A 25,989-nucleotide genomic window follows, 5' to 3' on the forward strand; every position below is an offset into this window, starting at 1 on the left:
CTTTTTCAGTGGGAAAGATCAATAGCTCATTGTCAAGGTAAAGAAGAGATTTGGATTGCCTTTCCTTGTTGGACTGAAACTAGTTTTAGGGAAAGGTGTTTGACCCCCTTCTCCCAACCTAGTTTCCCTTGGTCAATTGAACGAATAGCCATTACTCTTTCTATATGCTTATTTCCAACGAGAGTGTACTTTTGTGAGGGCTGCACAGCATTTTATTCCCCCCTCCCCTCTCAACAGTTTGGAACACATAGTAGGTCTCAAATAATTGTTTAGTAGATAAACTACTAGTTACTTGGATTAACTAAACCAACACCTCAAATGTGGCCCACAATTGCCCACTGACATTTTTTCTATTATTATTATTTTTTAATTGAAGTACAGTTGATTTACAATGTTGTGTTAAGGACAAGTATTGCAAATTACAGGTAAGAATTTTTTTTTTCTATTGATGCTGGAGTGAGTCAAGGGAATAAAGAAATCAGCTCGGTTTCCCTCTTGAGCCAAAAACCAGTTGAGACATAAGACACAAGAATCAAATAGATAAGAGAGAAAAATATCAGCTTTGTCACTCTAAGATTGAATTGTACAATGAAATGGAACATATGGCCATAATGAGTCCCCCAGAACCTCCCTTCCTGACAGCATGTCTGAGAACGCAGCCTCCCACTTGCAGGGGGAAATCATTCCTGGGGAACTTATCACAGGGAGTTTGTGAGAGAGGTTGAATCTTTGGGGTGGCGGGGGACAGAGAGAGACAGACAGACAGACAGACAGACAGACGGACAGAAGGGGTAAAACTAAAGAGCCCCACTGTGTTAGTTGGGTCTTCTGAGAGGCAGACTCTGAGACACAGGAGTGCAAAAATTTTATTGAGACATAAAGTTTTGAAAGATAGAAGAAGGAGAAAGCACAATTGGGCAGGAGAGCCTGAGATCTCAATGCACATTTGACAAAACGTCTGCCAACCCATTGGGGAGCTCCACAGCAAGCACTGTCTATTAAAGGGGTACCACTTTGGGCTGAAATGCCAGGCCTCGGCACTCCTGCTATGTTCAGTCATTGGTTGGGGCTGCCCAAGAAGAAGAACATGGCTTTCAAACTCTGGAGGCTGTCAACTAACTTCACTTGTTGCAACTCACTGTCAAGTTCTTTCTGGAAGGGGGATCCGAGTGGCACCCCTCCAGGGCTGCCACACAGACCTACTGTGTTCCTTTTCCTACTGTCTCTGATTAGAAAAGTTACTCTTTCATCCCTGAAGAGGAATGGACAAGGGAGCAGAGAGGAGCTAGCTGTGTTGCTCCCATGTGTTTCTTTCTCCAGGAATGAAGTGGAAACACAGAAAGAAATACCAGTTAAGGAAAGGTCCTTTACACAAGCGTGAGACATAAGAAATCATTCCCTCTGCTTCTTGCAACCAATACCATGTAATCCCGGTTGCCTTCTCAAAAGGTCCTGTTAACTGGAGAGCTTTTTATATTTCCGAGCCAGAGATCTGGGGGGGGGGGGGACGCTGCGTAGCAAGATGGAAGAGAAAATAAGTAGGGGTGAGGATGACAAGAATGGAGCCAATGACGCTGGGCACTGTATGGAGGAAGGACAGAGAGAAAAATCATTGTATCAAAGAAGGCTAAGAAGGGATTTGGGAGAAGATAAATGTCAGAGATATTAAAGTTGATTACTTTGGGTAGCATGTTATAAATTCCTTCTTGATCTCCACTGTGGAATCTTAAGAAAGTCTGCATTGCCCTCAGATGCTCCTGTGAGTGTGGATTCTTCACAGGATGCTCAATGAGGTATTGACATGTATGCGTGGAGGAATATACCACGCAACAGAACTTAGTAGCTGAGACACAGTCTACCTTAGGTGTGCGTGATGCCAAAACCTATGCTGTCAAGTGCTCAGCTTATACTGCTGTTGGTTGGCTTCCAAGGAGGGTGGCAGTGGTTCACAAAGTCAGTGGAACAGCTTAAAAATGATTTTGCCCTGAATATGCCAGAATTGTGGAGTTCCTTCTTGAATGGGCTTGTGTTCCAAAACCCGGGGTGTGGACCCAGAGAGTGGAGACACACTCTTTGTTTTCCGTAGTTGCTCCAGAGTAACTCTGCCTGGTTAGTCAACCCCCAAGGGTTCCCGTGACTTGACAAAGAAGATAGCCGCGATCCTCCCTATCGTCGCATTCAGCCGTTACCATGGAGTTTATCCTGGGTCCCCCTGGAATAGGTGACAGGTGATCAGAAGCAGTCCCTCTGGGCGGAACTACAAGCCCAGACAGCCAAACCAAAAGAAAGAAAATGCAGTCTCTGGTGAAGAGCAACGGAGAGAAGCTAAAAGCACAGGCCCTGGATATATAAAATGAATGCCCTCAAATCCTCCCATCACCGCCGTCATTGTTATTACTAAGAACAAGTCAGTTGTAGGAGTCAGAAAAGGTCGGTCTCTGTCCCTTCCTTTTCCCCGAGGCTGCAGTGATGACTGCTCACCCACCTTCTGTCCAAACCCCGCTGCTTCTGGTTCTCTCCGGTCTTCATCTCCTGGCCTCGGGGCCCACTTTTCTCCTTCCGCTGCAGGTCCACCTTCTCCTCTTCCAGAGGCCAGCCTCTGGTCTCCTCTTATAATAACCATGGCAGCACAGAGCACGTAGTGTACTGAACTGCCACAGGCAGAGGCCAAACAAGAAAGGGACAAGTATTGACCTCCCCTCTGGTTAGCAAGCCCCATGTTTCCTTTTTATTATATATATATATATATATATATATTTTTTTTAATTGAAGTGTAGTTGATTTACAGTGCTGTGTTAATTTCTGCTGTACAGCCAAGTGAATCAGCTATACATATATATATATATGTTTTTTTTTTTACATTCTTTTCCATTATGGCTTATTATAGGATATTGAATATTAGGTCTCTGTGCTATGCAGTAGGACCTTGTTGTTTATCCATCCTATATATAAAAGCTTACATCTGCTAACCCCAGCCTCCCACTCTATCCCTTCCCCACCCCCTCTCCCTTGGCAACCACCAGTCTGTTTCCTACATCCGTGATTCTCTTTCTGTTTCATAGATAGGTTCATTTGTGTCCTACTTTAGATTCCACATATAAGTGATATCATATGGTATTTGTCTTTCTCTTCCTGACTTACTTCACTTAGTATGACATTCTCTAGTTGCATCCATGATGCTGCAAATGGCATTATTTCATTCTTTTTAATGGCAGAGTAATATTCCAGACATCCTTCTAAAAATGCCTTTTCTGTTTTGATTAGCCAGCGTCCCATTTTGTGATTTGCCACCAAGAACCCTGACAAATACAGAGATTATGGCAATTGTTAGATCGTAGAAGATTAGAGCCTGAAAAAGAGGGTGGGGTGTCAGGTAAGAGAAGAGCTAATGGAGAGGAAAGAGATGTTCAGACTGAGTAAGACCAGACGTCTAGGGTCAACTCTGAAATGTTTTACTTGTGAGACTCCCAGAAGGTGTGTCAAATCTAGGGGGAGTTTAGTGAAGGGGCAGTGACTTCATCTGGGGACTTGTGGAATCTGAGTTTTCTGGCGACATCCAGAAGGAGATGTTTCACAGATGGCTGTGCAAATGTCATAGTCAAGGGAAGCGCCTGGGAGTGGGGGCAGAGAGAGAGAGAGAGAGAGAGAGAGAGAGAGAGAGAGAGAATATGACTGGCCCGTGGATGTGGCTGAATTGGAGGGGAAATATATATTGAACAAGGGTTGAAGAGGCCAACAGCAGAATGCAGGAGGATGGTTAGCTTTACATAGCTCTCTCTAGATAAACCTTAGGTAAACCACGAAAGGACAAGGAAGGTAAGAAAAGAAGGGCACTGTTAAGAACTACGGAATGATCAAGCAGAGCAAGTGCTGAAAAGAGACTAATGGTAACGTGAATTAGTAAGCCAGTGATTCCTTTTGAGAGAGGAGTTTTGGTAGAGTTCCTTAAAGGGGAAAAATCTGTCCCTCCTCCTGTGTCGCCTAAATCCACCGCCTCTCCCCTGTCTCCTCTGGGTCTTCTTTCACTAAGTGTATCCCAGTCCACTCCTGAATTTGTAACCTTTCCCACTCTGTTGGCTCCTCTGCAGTAAATGAACATAGCTAAAATACCCTTTCCACTATTCTCCACTTGTAGAACTCCAGTGCCTCTTTGAAGACTCAGTGTCACCTCCACAGCGGATGTTGCCTAGGACCCAGGTAAGATTTAGACCCCTTTCCTCTCCTGCACTCACAGGGCACCTTGTAAGCCTCCTCTTTTAGCTCTTCCTCAGATAGATTGGTGCTATCTCTCTGTGTGTCCATCTTTTCCACCACGCTTGTGAGCAGGAACTGTGCCCGAGTCATATTATATTCCTAGTGCCAAGCATAGCGCAGAAAACTTCAAAGAATCCAGGATAATTTGTTGAAAGCATTTGGCTAAAAACTCTTGGCTCTTTTAATTGGGCCATTTGGCTAAAAATTTCCAAAGCTGCATGAATGCTCCCTCCTAGAATGTTTTATTTTAGGTTTATTTCTTGGATTACGGTTCTAAAAAATATTTTAAGGTGGAACTTTTACTTCTCCATCAACTTTATAGAAAAATTAAACTTTGGGGAGAAAGAAAATCGTGCCCAGGGAATTAGCGCACAGAAAAAAAAGAGAATAGATCTCCTTGTTGCATGTGGCCTAGTGAATATCAGATATAACATGTTGTAAACCAAAAGTAATGTTACCAAAAAATAAACGTTAAAATACAGATTAAAGGGAAGGAGTCTATTCCTCCTCAGGCAAGGCAGTCGCTTTGCATATTAATGAAACTTAAATGACTCACAGTAAGAAAAATGATTGGAATAGATTGCAGTAACTTAAAAATGAGTACACTTTAAACAGCTTGTGTGATGACTATGTGATTATGGAGAATCAAAATGGCTAGTCCCACTCTGATGCTCCCAGAAGAGAGATGACTGCTGGCCCTTAATTAACAAAGCCACACGTGGAGCCCAGGAAGCTGTAGACACAAAGAAAGTTGACAGGTTGACTTTGTGAAATACGCAAAGATGTCAGTCTGGAAGGTGACAACTACAATTCTGGGGCGTGTGAGGGTTAGGGATGTGTATAAAATCTTATAAACATCCAAGCCATTCTAGAATATTCACTGAAAGTGACAAGAAAATGGAAGGAAACGGGAAAAGACAAAGAGCTGCATAAAGACAGGTGAAAAGTTTAAAATATTTGATGGCTTGAGATGACTTCGGGGCTTGTGGCAAATTACTGTAAAACGTGGCTTGGCAAAGATTTCCTGAAATGTTTTAGGCTTTGCCGGCCCCAGGGTCTTTGTTGCAATGACTGACTCTGCAGTTGTAGTGCTAGTGCGTATGCAGCCACAGACAATAGGTAATTGATTGGGTGCGGCAGTGTTCCAGTAAAACTTTGTTTATCAAAACCCTTGGGGACCAGATTTGGCTTGCAGACTGTAGTTTGCCAACCCGTACTCTAAAAACACCAGTTTGTGACAAAACAGCGCATTGCGCAAAAGCTCGTATGTAAATATGTGTGTGTGATCGATAATTGTTGGTTCAATCATTGTTGTTCGGGTTTTTATTGTGCTTGGTATGTTTTTATTGTGCTTGGTCCGGTACTCACATGAGGGTATGGCTGAGTGAGTTGGTTAAATCGAGGCATCAGTGTTATTTTCCAGCGTCCCAGGCGATTCCAAGGTGCAGCCACCACGTTTAACAAATAGGATGCTGAAGAATGCTACGCAAAATTCAATGTGCCTATTATTCATCACCTGGGGTCCTGTTAAAATGCAGGTTCTGATTCAGTAGGTCTGAGGTAGAGCTTGGGATTTTGCATTTCTAACAAAGTGTCAGATGACAGTGACCTGCGGGTCCAGGGACCACATTTTGAGTAGCAAGGTGCTTGCACTGGCTTTCAATACCTGGGATGTCTTGGTCCTGCCCCTGAGACTGATGTAATTGGTCCTGGAGGTGGCCTGGGCATCGAGAGCTCTACAGACTCCCAGGTGGCTCTAAGGTGCGGCAAAGCTTGAGAACCTCTGTGCTCAATCCAGTGCGTGGTGACCTAAATTTTCGTTATTATGTTATCAGTAGCCCTGTTGGCCATTCTCCCCTTCCAAGCCACCCATTCCTCTCCTTTTCAGGTCCAAACCTCCAGAAGATGGGTGGGATCAGGATTAGCTTTTCATCCTTTCAGTCTTTGCCACCTCTGAGGAGTGGACTGTAGTTCAGGATGGAAAGAGGAGGGAGGCTCAGGCCACCTGGGTCGGGGAAGAATAAGCAGAACAGTTGTTCTAGGGGCCGAGTTAAAGGGGAGGCTGGTTGAGACAAATGGGGAATTACCACAGAGGGCTGTCACGGCAAAACTCACCTCCAGGCTTGGGCCTGAGCTTGGGGCACTGGAAACAGCCATCTACCCTCCTGAAGCCTGGCAGCAACTGGCAGCCAAGCAGCTGGGAAGGATTTCTCCTTCTTGATATGCAGAGTGACACAGTTGGTCGAAAGGCAAGAGAGACCCCTAGTGGCAAAGTATAAAGGTGAAATCCTTTCATCAACAAGTCATAAACACCACAAATGAACTTAGCAGTAAGTGAATGATAATGATGGTAAGGATGATAAATGGTGGCTTACAAATAATATATGTCCTGTATGTGCCAGGCACTGTTGTAAGTATTTAGAAAACATTAACTCATTTAATCTCAGCAACCCAATGGGTTTGATGGTTTTTAAAAAATTTAGTTGATTGACAATATGTTTCCGGTGTACAGCAGAGTGATTCAGTTATACATATGTATTCTTTTTCATATTCTTTTTTCTTATTGCTTATTACAAGATATGGAATATAGTTCCCTGTGCTGTACAGGAGGTCATTGTTGTTTATCTGTTTTGTGTAGAGTAGCTTGTATCTGCGAATCCCAAACTCCTAATTTATACCGCCTCCCCCCTTCACCTTTGGTAACCATAAGTTTGTTTTCTATGTCTGTGAGTCTGTTTTTGTTTTGTAAATAAGTTCATTTGTATCATATTTTAGGTTCCACATATAAGTGATATCATATGACATTTGTCTTTCTCTGTCTGACTTAACTTCACTTAGTATGATAATCGCTAGGTCCATCCGTGTTGCTGCAAATGGCATTCTTTCATTCTTTTTTATGGCTGAGTCATAGTCCATTGTATACATATACCACATCTTCTTTATCCACTCATCTGTCGATGGCCACTTAGGTTGCTTCCATGTCTTGGCTGTTGTAAATAGTGCCGCTATGAACACTGAGGTGCATGTATCTTTACGAATTATAGTTTTCTACAGATACATGCCCAGGAGTGGGGTTGCTGGATCATGCTGTAGCTCTATTTTTCGATTTTTAAGAAACCTACAGACTGTTCTCCACAGGGGCTGCATCAATTTACATTCCCACCAACGGTGCAGGAGGGTTCCCTTTTCTCCAAACTCTCTCCAGCATTTGTTGTTTGTAGATTTTCTGATGATGCCCATTCTAACTGGTGGGAGGTGATACCTCATTGTACTTTTGATTTGCATTTCTCTAAGAATTAGTGATGTTGACCATCTTTTCCTGTGCTTCTTGGCCATCTGTATGTCTTCTTTGGAGAAATGTCTTCTGCCCATTTTTTGATAGGGTTGTTTTTTTTGTTGTTGTTGTTATTGACTTGTATGAGCTGTTTGTATATTTTGAATATTAAGCCCTTGTCAGTCGCATCATTTGCAAATATTGTCTCCAACGGGGTTGACACTTTTATTAGCCCAGTTTTACATATGAGGAAACTGAGGTGCAGAGAAGTGAAATAACATGCCCAAGTTCCCCCAATTTAGGAAGTGGCTCAACTGGGATTTGAATCCAGTCAACCTGTGGTGAAGGATCCAAGACAGCGAACTGCTTCTCCAAAACAGGAGAGTAAGAAGGATCTTCAGTCAATTTATAGTTGTAAACACTCACAAACAGCTGCTCAGCCTGTGCTTCCTGATATCTAGAGGAGAACAGTATATATATATGTATGTGTGTATATATATATATACATATATATATATATATATATACACATACATATACACACACATAGAGATAGAGAGAGAGATAGACTGTATCAGAGAGAGAGCAGGGACTTCAAAGCAGACAGAGAAAGAGTGAAAAAAAACAAATTTGACTAAAAAGAGTAAAGGGAGAAATACCATTCAACACCATTTTCTGGAAACTAAACTCAAAGGACCATAATCCTCCTTTTTAAGAAAGTATTGAAGCACAGTTATAGGGAAATGTAGAAAAAAATGACTCCTTAGCTAAACTTGTTCATATTTCAGTAAATGTTAAAAGCATTCTAGTAACTCTAAAATGACTCAAGCTACTCATGTGTCTTTGAATATAGGATACAAAGTCTGAAAATTTCTAACTCTGACCTTTGTAAACTATACACGACACAGAAGAAACAATATGTTTTGAGTATTTTTTCTCGGACCTAGACAACCTTAGGGTTTACATGGGAACAGATTTCATCAGCTCAAATAGAGGGTGGACTGAGAGAGGGGAAGAGTTTCCAAAGGGGAACAGAAAAGACAAAACCAAACCAAACATAGGAAAGCAGGTCTGTCGTTTCCTTGGGAAATCCTTTTACTGGGAAATAATTGTCTTTCTGCCTATAGTCAAGAAGACAAGGTAATAGGCTCACGCCTCTCCACATCGAGAAGGGAGAAAGCAGAGACCACACTGAGAGTAAGAACAGGCTGATTTTGAGAGAAACTCTGAGCAGACACAGGTGGCCACGGTCTGGAATGAGGCAGTGGTCTGAGTGGGACCAGCAGCTCTCTAGGTGTTCCAGTGTCTCATCCCATCCTCTGAGTGTTGGCTGCTCTGGGTTTGGGGCCGCCTGTGCCATAAACTCTCTACTTCCTTTCTGGTGAGCTTATCTACTCCATGACCTCAACCCATCTATGTATATTGTATAGGCTAATATGTCCCACATGTATTTTCCAAACCTGACATCCCCCTGAGGTCCAGATTCGTTTTTCTGGCTACCTGCATGACAGTTCCTCTTGGGTATCTAACAGGCATCTCAGATTTTACATGACACGCCTTCCCAGCCCCTCGAGTCCCCCTGCAGACACCCCCAGATTAATAAATAGCACGACCATCAGCCAGGGTGTTCAAATCCAAACCTGAGCCTAGATTATTTTCGTCATTTCCCATTCCTCACCTCTGGTCCATAAAGCAGATCCTGTAGACTCATCCAGTTCATCTGAAATTTGTCCGCATCTCTTCATTTCCTGTACCAGCACCGCAGTTCAAGCCCCCATTGTCTCTCTGGGCTGCTACAGTGATCTCTTAACTGGTCTTTCAGCTTCAACTGTCCTCATCCTCTACATTCTTCAAAGCAGCCAGAGTCAGAATAACTTGGCTTCACCTTCAGAGAGCTATATTCTACTTGATATTCAATATCACAAATTGACCTTCAGCCTGGACCTTATATTTTTCAGTCCTTCTATTGAGGTAATTTGGGGTTTGGGGTACCATGTTACCTTAATGGAAGAAAGAGTACAGTAAAAACACCTACATTTGCACATGTTGTAAGGGCAGTCTGCATGTCCATCATGGTGACTAGGGAGTCACCCCTATGTTTGTGTGCAGGCCAGCCTGAGGCTCAGTTACCATTATCACTGTTGCTCAGGGTGAGCTTGTGAAAGAGGGACCCTGCCAAGCTGGCTTCTGGGGTCTCCATCTTGCTTCCCAGAATCAACAAACACTAACATTTACATATTTTAGTGAACTCAGAGTTTTCAGGTAAAGTTAAAAGACCCTTTATTTTAATCCCTGTCCCATCCCATTCCTCCAGAAGCAACGCTACTGTGATTTTTATACCGTGTTTTTATACTCCTGCTATTCGCAGGGACCCGCATTCAGCAGGGCCTCACCTCACCACCCCCCATATACCCACATTGTTTATAAGGGGAAGATGGATTTTGCACTTTCCAGGGCCCCATGGAATGCCTTCTCCCTCCCTCTGTGGAGATCCTGAGCTGCATGTGGGTGGGGCATGGGTGGGTGGAGAGCCTCCTGGATACCTGTTTTACAAAGTGAGCGATTTGCACACAGGAACCAAGGAGAGACCTTTATTTCTTTAGGAACAAATAACTTTATTGGAAGAAACGGAAAAAGTGGAAGAAAAAAACTTAAGTGATAACGTAAAGTCCAGGAAAAGAGAGTCCTGCACTTGTTGCAAAAAAAACCCCATAAAACCAAAAACCTAAGCGAACTTCTCTGCAAGGGCAGTATTGCCGTCTGCATGGCAGGCACGGTGACCAGCGCTCTGGTCATCCCGTGGCTCTGGGGAGGTCCAGTCCAGGCTCAGTTCTTGTCGCTGTCGCCCAGGGTGAGCTTGTCAAAGAGGTTCTCTGCCAGGTCGACATCCGGGGCCTCCATCATGCTCAGGGTGGTGACATGACCCTCCAGCTGTCCGATGAACGCCACCTGCTGGCTGAGGTAGTGAGTTGCTAGGAAGTGGCGCAGGTGGGGGTCGCCCTTGTCGGTGGCCAGCTGGTGCAGGTGGAGCAGGCTCTGGTTCACGCGGTTCTCCAGGAACAAGGCGTACTTCATGGCCTTGAGGCCGCTGTTCCAGTTGTCACTGACTGGCTTCCTGATGTCTTGGAAGCTGAGGCGGCCCCCGCGCTGGTTCTGCAGGCGCATCAGGCCCTGGGCCCGCCCGCTGTGCTCGTGGGAGCGGCGCAGGAAGAACCGGGTGAAGTGCTTCAAGGCCACGTCGTCGCGGTCAAGGTAAAAGGCCACGGCCAGGCACACAAAGGAGGCGTGGAGCTCCAGGGTGAAATGGCTGTTGACGGCGGCCTCGCAGTCGGGGTGGTAGTTCTGGCGCACCTGCGAGGGCCGCGCTTGCTTCATGGTGGACAGCACGGGCATCGTGGCGGGCGTGAAGGCCAAGGTGAAGGCGAAGCCGCGGGGCCTGCGGTCGCTGCCTCGGAGCGTACCCATGTGGTCGAAGAGGGCGGCCGCTCTGGGACAGACCGGAAATGGTGTCCGTTACGGGAGTTAGGCGGTGGGCTTGAGGTTCTGTTGCCTGAAGTGGTCACGTGGGGTGGGCGGGGCACGGACGCTGCACCCACGTTCCATCACAGCCTGGGTGAGGCAGGGTGACTTTGACCTGCGTACCTGGTATCTATTAAGTTTTTAACTTTGCAAAAATATTTCAGTTTCCAAGGACTTTCTCTTGTTCTCTAAGTGCACCCTCTTATAGCACCGTGTTCTCATTTTATAAACCCATTGTCTTCCTTAAAATTCTGAGAATATGAATTTGTAATTTTGGGTACTGTTCTCTTCCGTTTCCTGTATTATAGTTGTTTTTTTCTCCAGAAATAGTTCTGTTTGTTCATCATGATCTTCTCTTTGACTTTCCTCAAATATCTGGCAAACATTTGTCCATTCGTATCTGGGAGTAAAGGAGTCATGTGATCAGCCAAGGTAACTAGCATGGATCTGATGTACAGTTGGGACGCCCATTTCACTAAGAGTCTTCTCCTCTGAGTGGAGGGGCTCAGTGTGTCAGTTAGGGAGTCTTTTCTATTCGGGGTACATGGTGTGGAGCTTGTAGGTAAGATAGGGAGCATCCCAAGTGCCAATAAGCTTGGCATTTTCTGACATTAGAAGACTTTTGTGTATCTCTTCTGTAATAGATTGTGTCGTTCTGTTTTGTTTGTTCCTCTTCTGCTGAGCGGGTCTGCGGTAATCTGAAACCTGCTCTCGTATGGGTTCCCTTCCTGAGCCTTTGAATGACATAAGGAGACTATCACCCCATCGCCTGCACCACCCCTGTGCACTGGATCTTGGTCAGAACAAAAAATATAAATGTACTGTCTTAGGCCAGCAAGACTTGGGATATTTGTGACCGCAGTTAGCCTACCCTGACTAGTTCCCCAAAGGAAGTTCTGGATGACTACAGGTTCTAAGCCGTTGTAAGCTTATAGCATTTCCTCTTGGTGCAAATGCAGATCCCAAAGTTAAACAGTCTAGATAGAGCCGAATCATCATGCTCTTATTTCTTTTGCTAAATTCACCAATAATATATATCAGTCCTGCTCCCTTTTTCCCTCCTGGAGAGTGGAAGGAAAAATCCCTCAAAGACCCATGAAGCACAAGGAGTAAGTTTTTCCATTTCCCTCAGTGCTGGGGAACAAACCCAGGCTGGTCCTCAGGTGCCCGGCCTTAAGCCGACAACAGGAGGCATAAGGGGTGGGACTGGGACTGGCTGACCCCTGAACCAGTCAGCTGTGGTGAGGGAGATGTGGGTCAGGTAGGAACAGGGGCGCCCCCGGAACCACATAACTGGAGGATGTGTTTGTGTGGGGCAGCTCCCCCGAAGAGGAGGATACTGGTCCAAAGCTGGCAGCGGAGCTAGGGAGATGGTCCAGGGATTGTCTCAGTTAGCCGTCCGTGTTGGAGTGTGAGGGCTGTAGACTGGAGGGAGTCCCAGACCTGTGTGTGTCTCCTCCACTACAGAGCAGGCTGGGCACTTAGCACCTCATTTGCTGAGCAGTTCCTCGCCTTTGGAAAAGAGGAGAGAGAGAGAAAGGAGCAACAACAGTGGGCTCAGAAAGGCCTGGAACAACCAGTTTGAGACATCTGTGGGGGTGGAAGATGGCTTCAGCTCCCAAAGGCAGCCTCTGGAGTCCCTGGGGCAGGGTTGCCTGGCAGTGCTCTCCATGAAGGCTAGGGTTCGGGAGCCTGGCCGCAGCGAGCACCGGTTAACCAAGGGGACCAGGGCGCCAGTCCCAGTGAAAGATTTGATGAGTCCTCACCAGACCCGGTGATTCCCTGCCTTCTCACTAATCCTCGCCATTCCGTGAGGGAGGATTGTTTTTATCATCTCCCACACGAGGAAACTGAAGTCTGCGATATAAACTTCTTGTGCAAGACGATTTGGAAACTGGAGTAAAGTCAGATCTGACTCTCAGCTACACCCCTAGTGACCTCAGTCAATAAAATGGGGTATACACAGGACACTGTGTCATGTGGTTTCTTGAGGCCTCTCCCAGGTTTACATAATGAGAGAACAAAGAGGTGCGGACAGACAGCTGTTCTGATTCTGTAGCAGCTCAGTTACCCCCCTGCCCCCCTTCTCGGCACAGTCCTGACCTTCAGCGAGGCCGGCTTTCCCGTACCCAGCCATACAGGACAGTCTCTTCTTGCTCAGCTTCTACTAGGAAAGAAGCTTAAGTAAATTTTTAAAAATTTATGAAGGACCATAGTTTGAGATGAAACAAATCTTTTTCTCAGCAGGCCGCCAAGCCCCTGAGCACGGCCGGGACGAGGGCGTTGAAGCTGGGCATCACTCCTGTCCTGTGCCTCCTGGCCAACCCCTCCAGCTGGGTTGTTCGTGATTTACATTCTGCTGGTCTCATGGATCGGTGACATTTCCTCTTCAGTTTGTGATCTCTCATCCTCTTTCAATGGGGGTCATCAATATTTCATCCTAGGGTTAGAACAGAGACCTGGGTTGCCTTTCCACGTAGACTACAATCAGTTTTCTAGAGAATTATTGAGCACCTCTCTCCCAAACTCCTGTCCCTTGGTCGATTCTCCACATAACCATTGACACGTGTGTATGCTTCTTTGCAACCAGAGTGTACTTTGTGAGGTCTTATGAAGATCACCACCCGTCTCCCTCTCTCCACAATGTGATGCACGTAAATCCGCCAAAATTGCTCACTGGTTCTGTGTACCTCTTTGGGGTAACTAAACCACACTTCTCCAATGTGGACCCTAATGCTTCACACCTGATTTTTTAATCGGGGGGGGGGCGGGGCGGGGTAGGGCTGAGAGGTCAGAAAACCACCCATGTTGTGCATTTAGTGGCCAGCAGTGGACTCAGACCCATTTCTTATAGAAACGAGCGCAAAGAGCAGTGGGGATCATCACTGGTCCTCAGTGCTTTCCTGACCGTTATTTTATGATTGAGCACGTGTTGTTCAAAAATCCAATACCTCAGTTGTACTTCTTAATCCCGAAGGAGATCTAATGATTCCTCTGTTCCATGAGGCCAGAGACTGTGACTCCCTTGTGGAGCCTTCTAGTCTAGCTGTGGTCCTGTGATTACTGACTGCTTCTCAGATGCTCCGTTTGACCCAAGGAGGGGTGAGGAAGAACCGCTACAGGAGGAAGGTACACAACACAAGTCTTGGGGGTGGAGTCAGCCTCTCAGTTAGTGACGCTATTGTCCAGAAATGCCTGGGGCCCTCACCTGGGCCATACTGCTTGAGGCAGCCCTCACAGACATTTCCCCTTTGGGAGCCAGTATTGTGATTGGACCCGCCCCCCCCACCACCACCACCTTGCGGTTCGTATTATGATTGCAAGACGCAGTTCAGTGACAACCACCGGGGAACTTTGAAAAAAAAACATGGTTTATGAGTCACAGGTCCTGGAGGACACATGGCACGCGTGGAGCCACACAGCGAGGTCATGGGTAAATCGAGAGTACGTGTGCAGGCCTGGGGTCCTTTATTGGGGTCTAGCATGGGATGCCTGGGGTTTCCCAGGTTCAGTCTTTATTGGTGAATTTAAAACATGAGCGGGAATGAAAATGCCAGAAGGGAAAAACAAGTGGTCAGATGGTCAGTTCCCTAAGTGGACCAGAGATCTCCGAAACAAAGGAAGCTTCTGGGGCGGGGCCGCCTGGCTCTTCCTCTAGTCCTGTAGCTGGCAGTGTGTTTATTCAAGATAGCTGTCTTTGAAGTGGGTGCCTAGGCAATCCGAAGCTTAAGCTCAGGCACTTGCATTACAAAAACAAAACAAAACAAAACCCAACTGTCTGGTGCTTACACTATATTTACATCAAGATGCCCTATCTTATTGTACATCCTCCAGGGCAAGGATTGGTTACAAAAATGGCTGAGGGAGCAAGAGTGTCCTTCAAATGCGTACGTCTGCTCTATGGTTTTTCTTCCAGTTTTACTGAGATATAATTGACGTGTAGCGCTGATAAGGTTGAGATGTACAGCCTAATGGTTTGACTTCCGTAGATCATGGAGTGATTACCAGTATGAGTTAGCATCAATCGTCTCCTATAGATACAAGGAAAAAATAATGTTTTTCCTCGTGATGGGAACACTTAGGATTTACTCTTAACAGCTTTCATGTGTACTGTACAGCAGTGTTCATTATATTCATCATGTTGTATATTACATCCCCAGTACTTATTTATCTTAAAGCTGGAAGTTGTCACTTTGTGACCGTCTTCACCCAATTTCCTCTCCCCACATGCCCCACCTCTGGTAACCAGAAATCTAATCTCTTTTTCTGGGAGTTATTTTGTTTTGATCCCATATATAGGTAAGATTATACAGTATTTGTCTTTCTCTGACTGATTTCACTTAGCACAAGGCCCTCAAGGTCTATTCATGTTGTCACAAGTGGCAGGATTTCCTCCTTCCTTATGGCTGAAGAATATTGCGTTGTATGTATGTATCCCATGTCTTTGTCCATCTACAGATGAAAGGATAACATTTAGGTTGTTTCCATGTCTTGGCTATTGCAAATAATGCTGCTCTGAACATGGGGTGTGGGGTAGGGACAGATATCTCTTCAACATGGTGTTTTCACTTCCTTCTGATGTATTCCCAGACGTGGAGTTGCTGGATCATGTGGTTGCTCATTTTTTTCAGGAATCTCCATACTGTTTTCCACAGTGGCTGTAGCAATTGTGCTTTCACCATCAGTGCATAAGGGTTCCCTTTACTCCACATGCCTGGTGGCATTCCTTATCTCTCGTCCTTTGGATGCTGGCCATTCTCACAGGTGGGAGGTGATAGTGTGTGTGGTCTTGATCTGCATTTTGCCCTAATGCTGTTGCACACGTTTCCACATGCCTGTTGGTCATCCATATATCTTCTTCGTCAGAATGTCTATTCCAGTCCCTTGCCCATTTGTTAGTTGGATTGTTTGTATGCTATTGAGTTGTATGGGTTCTTTACGTATTTTGGATATTAACCCCATATCAGATGTTTGGTTGGCCAGTATTGTTTCCCAGTCCATAGGTTGTCTTTCCATTTTGTTGGTTGTTTCTGTTGCTCAGCAGCTTTTCAGTTTGATGTAATCCCACTTATTCATTTATTTTTTAAATTTTGTTTGCGTGCGCTTTAAGTGTCATGTACAAAAAATTCGTTGCCAATACCCATGTTAAGGAGCTTTTTTCCTACGTTTACTTGTAGTAGTTTTATGGTTTCTGGGTTTACATTAAAGTCTTTAACCTATTTCCAGTTAATTTTTGTGAGTGGTGTAAGATAGGGGTGTAATTTCATTCTTGTACACGTGAAGATCCACTCTTCCCAGCCACATTTATTGACGAGACTGTCTTTTCTCCGCTGAGTATTGTGGCCTCCCTTGTCAAATATTACTTGACCATATGTATTTGGGTTTATTTCTGGGTTCTTGATTCTGTTTCAGTGGTCGAGGTGTCTCTTTTGATGCCAGCACCGTAGTGTATTGATGACAGTAGCTTTAGAACATAGCTTGAATTCAGGAAGTGTGATGCCTCCTGGTTTGTTCTTTTTCAGGATTGCTTGGACTATTCAGGGTCCTTTTTGGGTCCATCTGAATGTTAGGATTGTTGCTTCTATTTCTGTAAAAACTGCCATTGGACTCTTGGTATGGATTGCATTAAATCTATGGATGGCTTTGGGTATTATGGAAAGTTTAACAATATTAATTCTTCCGATCTATGAACAAGGAGTCTCTTTCCATTTATGTATGTCATCTTTGATTTTGTTCATGAATGTCTCATAGTTTTCAGTGTAGAGATCTTTTGCCTGCTCCGGCTGTATTTTTTCCTAAGTATTTTATTGTTTTTGAGGCTCTTGTAAGTGGGATCATTTTCTTGGCTTCATTTTCAGATAATTCTTTGTTAGTGTATAGAGACGCTACTGAGTTTTGCAGGTTAAATTTGAATCCTACAACTTTATGGAATTTATTGATTAGATGGTAAGTTTTTTGGTGGAGTCTTTAGGAATTTTTTTAGATATAAAATCATGTCATCTGCAAATAGAGACAGTTTTACTCTTTCCTTTAAAATTCGGATGCATTTTATTTGTTTTCCTTGCCTGATTGCCCTGGCGAAACCATCCAGTACTATGTTGAATAGAAGTGGCGAGAGTGGACACCCTTGTCTTATTTCTAATCTTAGAGGAAAGCTTTCAGCCTTTCAACCTTTATTCTTATATTAGCTGTTAGCTTGTCAACATTATGACCATGTTATGTATTGTTATTAAGTTGAGGTAAAGTCTTTCAGTACCTACTGTGTTAAGAGTTTTTTGCTTTTTAATCATGAACAGATGTTGAATTTCATCAAATGCTATTTCTGCATCTACTGAGTGGATCATATGATTTTTATTTTTCATTCTATTAATGTGAGGTATCACACTGATTAGTGTGGATGTGTTGCAACATGCCTACCTCTCAAGATAAATCCCACTTGATCATGGTGAATGGTCTTTGTCATGTGCTGCTGAGTTGAGTTTGATAGTATTTTATTGAGAATTTTGAATCTATATGTATCAGGTATATTGGCCTGTAATTTTCTTTATTGGTGGTGTCCTTTTCTGGCTTTGGTACAAGGGTGATGTTGGCCTCGTAAAATGAGCTTGAGAGTGTTTCCTCCTCCTCTCTGATTTTTTTTGGAAGAGTTTGGGAAATATTGGCATTAATTTTTTATTTTTAAAAATTTTATTGGAGTATAGTTGATTTACAATGTTGTGTTAATTTCAGGTGTACAGCAAAGTGATTCAGTTATACATGTACAGACACGTATTCTTTTTCAAATTCTTTTCCCATTTAGGTTATTGCAGAACACTGAGTAGAGTTCCCTGTGCTATACAGTAGGTCCTTGTTGCTTATCTTTTTAAAATATAGTAGTGTGCATGTATGTGACCGCCAAACTCCCAGTTTATCCCTGAGCCCCACCTTTCCCCTTTGGTAACAACAGGCTTGTGTTCTAGGTCTGTGAGTCTGTTTCTGCTTTATGCATAAGTTCATTTGTATCTTTTTTTTAGATTCCGCATATACGCGATGTCACATGATATTTGTCTTTCTCTGTCTGACTTACTTCACTATTGAAGTGAGTATGAAGTATGATGATCCCCAGGTTCACGCATGTTGCTGCAAGTGGCATTATTTCATTCTTTTTTTGTTTGTTTTTTGAAGATGTTGGGGGTAGGAGTTTATTAACTCATTTATTTATTTTTGCTGTGTTGGGTCTTCGTTTCTGTGCCAGGGCTTTCTCTAGTTGTGGCAAGCGGGGGCCACTCTTCATCGCGGTGCACGGGCCTCTCACTATCGCGGCCTCTCTTGTTGTGGAGCAAGGCTCCAGACGCGCAGGCTCAGTAGTTGTGGCTCACGGGCCTAGTTGCTCCGCGGCATGTGGGATCCTCCCAGACCAGGGCTCGAACCCGTGTCCCCTGCATTAGCAGGCAGATACTCAACCACTGCGCCACCAGGGAAGCCCCTATTTCATTCTTTTCAATGGCTGAGTAGTATTCCATCGTAGATGTATGTACCACATCTTCCTTATCCAGTCATCTGCTGATGTACATTTAGGTTGTTTCCATGTCTTGGCTATTGTAAATAGTGCCGCAGTGAACGTTGGGGTGCATGTATCCTTTTGAACCATGACTAACTTTACTGTTGTGTTTGGGTTCCTTATTCTTTTGTGTGTGTGTATCTATTGCAGATTTTCAGTTTGTGGTTACCATGAGGTTTTGACATAGCAGTCTATATACAGATAGGTTGTTTTATGTTGCCGGTCTTTGAATTTCAAATGCATTTCCAATATCCTGCATTTGTACTCTCCTGTTCTCACGATTGCTGGTTTTGATATCATGCTTGTGTGTGGATGATTTCTTACCTTTACTTTATGTTTACCTTTACCGGTGAGCTTTCCCATTCGTAATTTTCTTGGTTCTAGTTGTGGCCTTTTCTTCTCCTCCTAGAGAAGTTCCTTTAGGATTTCTTGTCAAGCTGGTTTTGTGGTGCTGAATTCTCTTAGCATTTGCTTGTCTGTAAAGCTTTTGATTTCTCTGTCGAATATGAACGAGAGCCTTGCTGGGTAGAGTATTCTTGGCTGCAGGTTTTCCCCTTTTATCACTTTAAATGTATTGTGCCACTCGTTTCTGGCCTGCAGGGTTTCTGCCGAAAAATCAGCTGATAACTTTATGGGGATCCCCTTGTATGTTATTTGTTGCTCTTCTCTTGTTGCTTTTAATGTTTTTTCTTTGTATTTACTTTTTGTCAGTTTGATTAACGTCTCTCAGCATGCTCCTCCGTGCGCTTATCTTGCATGGGACTCCCTGCGCTTCCTGGGCTTGAGTGAGCGTTTCCTTTCTCATGTTAGGAAAGTTTTGGGCTATATTCTCTTCAAATATTTTCTCAGCCCCTTTGTCTCTCTATCCTCCTTCTGGGACCCCTGTAATGGAAATGTTGGTGTGTTTAGTGTTGTCCCCAAGGTCTCTGAGAGTGTCCTCATTTCTTTTCATTTTTTTTTTCTTTATTCTGTTCTATGGCCGTGCTTTCCACCATTCTGTCTTCAAGCTCACTTATTTGTTCTTCTGCCTCAATTATTCTGCTACCGATTTCTTCTAATGTGGTTTTCTTTTTAGTTATTGTGCTCTTCGTCTCTGTTGGTTTGTTCTTTAAATCTTCTAGTTCTTTGTTAAACATCTCGTATCTTCTCGATCTGTACCTCCATTCTTTCTCCGAGATCTTGCATCGTCTTTGCTGTCATTACTCTAAATTCTTTTTCAGATAGGTTGCCTACCTCCACTTCATTTAGTTGTTATTGTGGGTTTTTATCTTGTTCCTTCATCTTCAGCATATTTCTCTGCTGCCTCACTTTCTCTGACTTTCTGTATTTGTGGTCTCCTTTCTGCTGGCTGCAGGATCATAGCTCCTCTTGCATCTGATGTCTGCCCCCTGGTGGGTGAGGTTGGTCCTGAGGCTTGTGCAGGCGTCCTGGCTGGGGGGGACTGGTGCCTCCCCATTGGTAGGTGGAGCTTGTCCCTCTGGTGTGCAGGGCCGTGTCAAGGGGTGTGTTTTGAGGTGGCTGTGAGCTCAGGACAGCTTTAGGCAGCCTGTCTGCTGATGGGCAGGGTTGTGTTCCTGTGCTGCTGGTTGTTTGGCCTGAGGCGTTCCAGCACTGTAGCCTGTAGGCTGTTGGGTAGGGCCAGGTCTTGATGCCAAAATGGCGACCTCTGTGAGAGTTCACGCCAATCAATATCCTCTGGGTCCGTTGCCACCTGTGTCCTTGCCCCCCCACCAAGTGAGCCACAGCTGACCCCCACCTCCCTAGGTGATCCTCCAAGACTCATAGGTATGTCCAGCCCAGGCTCTTATGGAGTCACTGCTTTGTGCTTGGTCCTAGTGCATATGAAACCTTGTGTGCACCCTTCTGGAGTGGCATCACCGTTTCCCCCAGTCCTGCACTCAAGCTCAGCTGGCCTTCAAAGGCAAATGCTCTGGGAGTTGCTCCTCCCGATGCCAGACCCTCAGACTGAGGAGCCTGACGTGGGGCTCAGGACTCTCACTCTTGTGGGAGAACATCTGTGATATAATTATTTTCCCGTGTGTGGGTCACCCACACCTGGTGGGTATGGGATTTGATTATGTCACGAAAGTGCCCCTCCTACTGTCTTGTTGTGGCTTCTTCTTTGTCTTTGAAGGTAAGCTATCTTTGTTGATAGGTTCCAGTCCTTTTTGTCAGTGGTTGTTCAGCAGTTAGCTGTGGTTTCGGTGTTTACGTGAGAGGAGGTGAGCTCAAGTCCTTCTGCTCTGCCGTCTTTTCCAGAATCGAGGGGCTGCTTTTGGTTTGCATGCTTGCTGCCTCTTTCCTCAGCGTGTACTGGCCATTATCCCCTGGATATGCGGTGTGCAGGTGCAGCAGCCCTTGCGTGCTCCCAGGGTGGTGGGGGCAGGGCTTGGCACCTGCTCACACGTCTCCTAGAGTCGGCTGCAGTCCATGCACTCCCGGGACATCAGGCGTGGGGCTTGGCGCCTGCCTGTGGGTCTTCTAGGGGCAGCTGCTCTCTGCGCTCTCCCAGGACAGCAGGAGCAGCGCTTGGCACCTGCTTGTGGGTCTTGTAGCGGTATCCTGTGCCCACTTCTGGAGCCCACAATGGCGTCGGTGAGTCGCACCTGCCCTGGTAGCTCCTGTAGTTGGTGTCTCGTTGCCTGGGGGTGCTCACAGGGAAAGAAGCTCTTCTAGTGGTCCCACCCCTCTTCTCGTGTGTCCCCGAATAACGGCACCTTGCCTCTGTGGCAGGCCCTGGCTTCTTCGGAGTACACCCTCAGTTGCCACAGTCCGGCCTCTTCAGGCTGTCTCCGCACAGCCAACCCCAGTCCTCTCTCTGGGTCTGACCTCTGAAGCCTGAGCTTCAGCACCCAGCCCCCACCTGCAACAAGTGAGGCAGGGAGACTGCACTGAGCTTCTGGCCTAATCTTTTTAAATGTTACTCACAAATGTAAGTGCCACCGTTTTGAGTTAATCACTTGCGTGATTTCTTATTGGAAGAGTGCCCTAATGTGATTCTTTCATCAAACAGTTCTTTTGTGGTATCATTGGTTATATTTACTATCACAGAGCTCTAGTTGAAGTTAGCTCTCCTCAGTGACTTCAACACCCACACTAATGACACTTCTGATAGCCTCTTCACTGGGTTCCTGGACCTTACTAACTCCAGTGATCTCCACTTTTCTCTTTCTGTTTCTGGTCACGTTCACACTTGTCTGACAGCAGAGCACCAGCTCCAGAGTCTCAGTGAATCTTTCCACCTCTCCAGCTTTCACTCGGTTTGAACTTGGTCTTCGCTCCCTTTGTTGTCTCTCATAAACGTTCAGCACAGTCCTAGAATCACAGCCCCTTTCCCGTGATTTACCAATTCCTTCCTCTGGGGTAAGTGCAGTCTTCTCTTTTTTCTGTCAGGAAACAAAAGGCTTCGATGCAGTCTTAGAGAAAGCTCTGAACCATGTGGATGTATTCATCCTCTCCAACCTCATTTGCTCTTTCACTGCCACACAGCAAGCATGTTTTTAACCCCTCAATTATGTTGTATGGAATGAGCCACAGTGGTAGGAAATACCATTGATGTCAAATGATCTTTCATTCATTCATTCAACAAAGATTTATTGAATATTTATTATCCCTACAGCTTTACTCCACAGATTTTTAAAATCGTAATACTCTTGAACGGTTATATTCGTACTAAGGGGTGATAATGGATGGTGTTTCTGAGATATTTTATACCTCATCATTACTTCCTAGGTAAGTAGGTAACAGTAAAATATATGTTATAGCTAAGAGAAGCCTAAAACTTAAAAACTGACTTTTCTAAGGGAAAATCAACAAACAGTCATGGACTGCGATCTCACATTTTCACAAAGGTAATATGCATATGTATAAACAAAAGCCTTTCATCCAGTGTTTCTTTAACGAAGAATGTAAACTAAGTAGAAACACAGAGTGAGAAACCTTCAGAGCAGATAGAATGTATTTTTTTTAACATGTGATTATAGGACCATAAAATGAAATGTTTGTGGTCAGTATTTGTACTAGTCAGGGTTCTGCAGAGAAACAGAACCAATAGGATTGATTGATTGATTGATTATAAGAATTGGCTCATGCAATTATGGAGGCTGACAAGACCCAAGATCTGCAGTCAGCAAGCTGGAGACTCAGGAGAGCCTGAATAAAAAGAGAACCAGGAGGAGCTGATGTGTCAGTTTAAGTCTGAAGGCAAGAAAAAAACTGATGTCCCAGATCGAAGGCAGTCAGATAGGAGGCGTTCCCTATTACTCAAAGGAGGGTCAGCCTTTTTGTTCTTTTGAGGCCTTCAGCTGATGAACGAGGCTTATCCACACTAAGGAGGGCAATCTGCTTTACCTAGTCTACCAATTCAAGTTTTTTGTTCCCCCCTTGCGATACTCGGGCCTCTCACTGTGGTGGCATCTCCCCTTGCAGAGCACAGGCTCTGGATGCGCAGGCTCAGTGGCCATGGCTCACGGGCCCAGCCGCTCCGGGGCATGTGGGATCTTCCCGGACCGGGGCACGAACCCGTGTCCCCTGCATCGGCAGGCAGACTCTCAACCACTGCGCCACCAGGGAAGCCCTCAAGTTTTTTACGACAAGATACTTTTTCAAGTTTTATTGAGTTATAATTAGCATATCACATTGTATTAGTCCAAGGTGTATAATTTGATATATGTATATGTTACAAAATGATTACCACAATAAATATTGGTAACATTAATTACCTCACATAGTTATAAAAGTTCTTCTCTTGTGATGAGAATTTTTAAGATCTGCTCTCTTAGCAACTTTCAACTATGTGATACAGTATTGTTAACTATATAGTCGCCATTGCTGTACGTTACATTCCTGGAACTTATAATTGGACATTTTTACCTTTTGACCACCTTCACCCATTTCCCCCACTGCCCATCCCCACCTCTGGCAACCACCAATCTCTTCTCTGTCTCTGGGATTTTTTGGGGGGGTACCATTTATAAGTGATAGCATACAGTATGTGTTTTCCTCTAACTTATTTCACTAAGCATTTCGGCCTCAAGGTGCACCCATGTTGTTGCAGTGGCAGGATTTCCTTCTTTTTTATGACTGAATAATATTCCATCGTATATATGTACAGCGTTTTCTTTATCCATTCATCCAACGATGGACATTTGGGTTGTTTCCATGTCTTGGCTGTTGTAAATAATCTGCAGTGAACATGAAGGTTCAGATATCTTTTCGAGATAGCAATTTCATTTGCTTTGGATATATACACAGGAGTGGAATGCTAGATTCCAATTTGTTATTTCTGTTTATGTCAGTAGTCGTTCATATTGTACTTAGTAGTTCCCAGTAGTATTTCTATGTATATATGGTAGTTTTATTTGTAATTTTTTGAGGAACCTCCATACCGTTTTTCATAGTGGCTGAACGAAATTACATTGCAACCAACAGTGCACAAGGGTTCCCTTTTCTCCACATCCTCACCATTACTTGTTATTTCTTGTCTTTTTGGTGATAGACATTCCAACAGGTGTGAGGAGATGTCTCCTTGTGGTTTTGATTTGCATTTCCTTGATAATTAGTGATGTTGAACATCTTTACATGTATCTGTCGGCCATTTGGATGGCTTCTTTGAAAAAAATGTCTATTCACTTCCTCTACCCATTTTAAAATCAGATTGCTGTTTGGGTTTTGCTATTGAGTTCCATGGTTTCTTTTTTTTTTTCTTTTTCCGGTACGCAGGCCTCTCACTGTGGTGGCCTCTCCCGTTGCGGAGCACAGGCTCCGGACGCGCAGGCTCAGTGGCCATGGCTCACGGGCCCAGCTGCTCCGCGGCATGTGGGATCTTCCCGGACCGGGGCACGAGCCCGTGTCCCCTGCATCGGCAGGCAAACTCTCAACCACTGCGCCACCAGGGAAGCCCTGTATGATTTCTTTATGTATGTTAGGTATTAACTCCTTATCTAATATATGATTTTCAAATATTTTATCCCATTCTGTAGGTTACCTTTTCATTTTGTTGATGGTTTCCTTTGCTGTGTAGAAGCCTTTTAGTTTGATGTAGTTCCACTTGTTTATTGTATATTTTGTTGACTCTGCTTTTGGTGTCAAATCTGAAAAATGATCACCAAGAGTGATGTCAGCGAGCTTACCTCCTATGTTTTCTTCTACTGAGTTTATGGTTTCAGGTCTTATGTTCAAGTTTTTAATCCAGTTTGAGTTGATTTTTGTGTATGTTTTTAAGGTAAGGATCCAGTTGCATTCTTTTGCATGTGGCTGTCCAGGTTTCCCAATACCATTTATTGATGTGACTATCCTTTCCCTATTGTATATGTTTGCCTGTTTTGTCATAAATGAATGGACCATATATGTGTGGGATTTTTCCTGGTCTTTCTATTTTCTGTTCCATGGATCTATTTGTCTGTTTTTATGCCAATACCATATTGTGTTGATTAGTGTAGCTTTGTAATATACTTTGAAATCAGGAAGTGTGGTATCTCCAGCTTTGTTCTTCTTTCTCAAGATGTCTTTGGCTTGTTGGGTTCTTTTGTGGCTCCGTACAAATTTTAGGATTGTTTTTCTCTATCTGGGAAAGATGCCATTGGAATTTTGATAGGGATTTCATTGAATCTGTAGAGTGTTTTGGATATTATGAATATTTTAATAATATTAACTTTTCCAATCCATGGGCACAGACTATCTGTCCATTTGTTTGTGTCTCCTGCAATTTCTTTCATCAGTGTTTTATAGTTTTCAATGTACAGAACATTCACCTCCTTGGCTAAATTTATTCCTATGTAGTTATTATTTTTGTTGCAATTATAAATGGGATTGTTTTCTTAATTTCTCTTTCTGATCGTTTGTTGTTAGTGTATAGATATGCAACTGATTTTTGTATATTGATTTTGTACCCTGCAACTTTAAATTTGTTTATTTGTTCTAACCGTTTTAGGGTGGAATCTGATTTGGTTGCCTTTTATCGTTTTTTTTTTTTTTTTTTTTTTTGACTGATTGCTCTGGCTAGGACTCCCAGTACTTTGTTGCATGAAAGTGGTGAAAGTGATCATCCTTGTCCAAATCAAATGTTAATCTCATCCCAAAACAGCTTTACGGATACACGCAGAATAATGTTTGACCAAATATCAGGACCCTCCGTGGCCCAGTCAAATTGAGATGTGAAATTAACCATCACGGTATTATTCATATTAAATGCAGAGTCAGCAAATAAAAATTCTAGTGTCATAATCTGTGAAAAGTCTTTGTTTTGACTTTCAATTCCTTTCATCATTTAAAAACGTAAACGAACTAACAGTTACAGAAGTGATATTAGTAAGTTCCTACTAGGTGTCGGTGATTACCTCTTATTCATTCATTCAGTGTATTTTTATTGAGTACCTTTTTATGCCAGGTATTTTTTATAGGT

At 44.1% G+C, this 25,989-nt stretch overlaps 1 protein-coding gene across 1 annotated transcript; it reads right to left on the reverse strand.

Moving 5' to 3' along the window:
* Positions 1–10,354: 10,354 nt before the first annotated feature.
* On the reverse strand, positions 10,355–11,039 carry LOC308608781 (ferritin heavy chain-like; the record flags this gene model as incomplete). The annotated part of the gene is made up of 1 exon (XM_081222119.1): positions 10,355–11,039. The coding sequence occupies exon 1, from the start codon at positions 10,991–10,993 to the stop codon at positions 10,355–10,357; it is 639 nt and encodes a 212-aa protein (XP_081078245.1). The 5' UTR covers positions 10,994–11,039.
* Positions 11,040–25,989: the final 14,950 nt, after the last annotated feature.

This window comes from Mesoplodon bidens (genome assembly GCF_964165515.1).
Source record: "Mesoplodon bidens genome assembly, chromosome: X".
In the NCBI taxonomy this organism is placed as follows: domain Eukaryota; kingdom Metazoa; phylum Chordata; class Mammalia; order Artiodactyla; family Ziphiidae; genus Mesoplodon; species Mesoplodon bidens.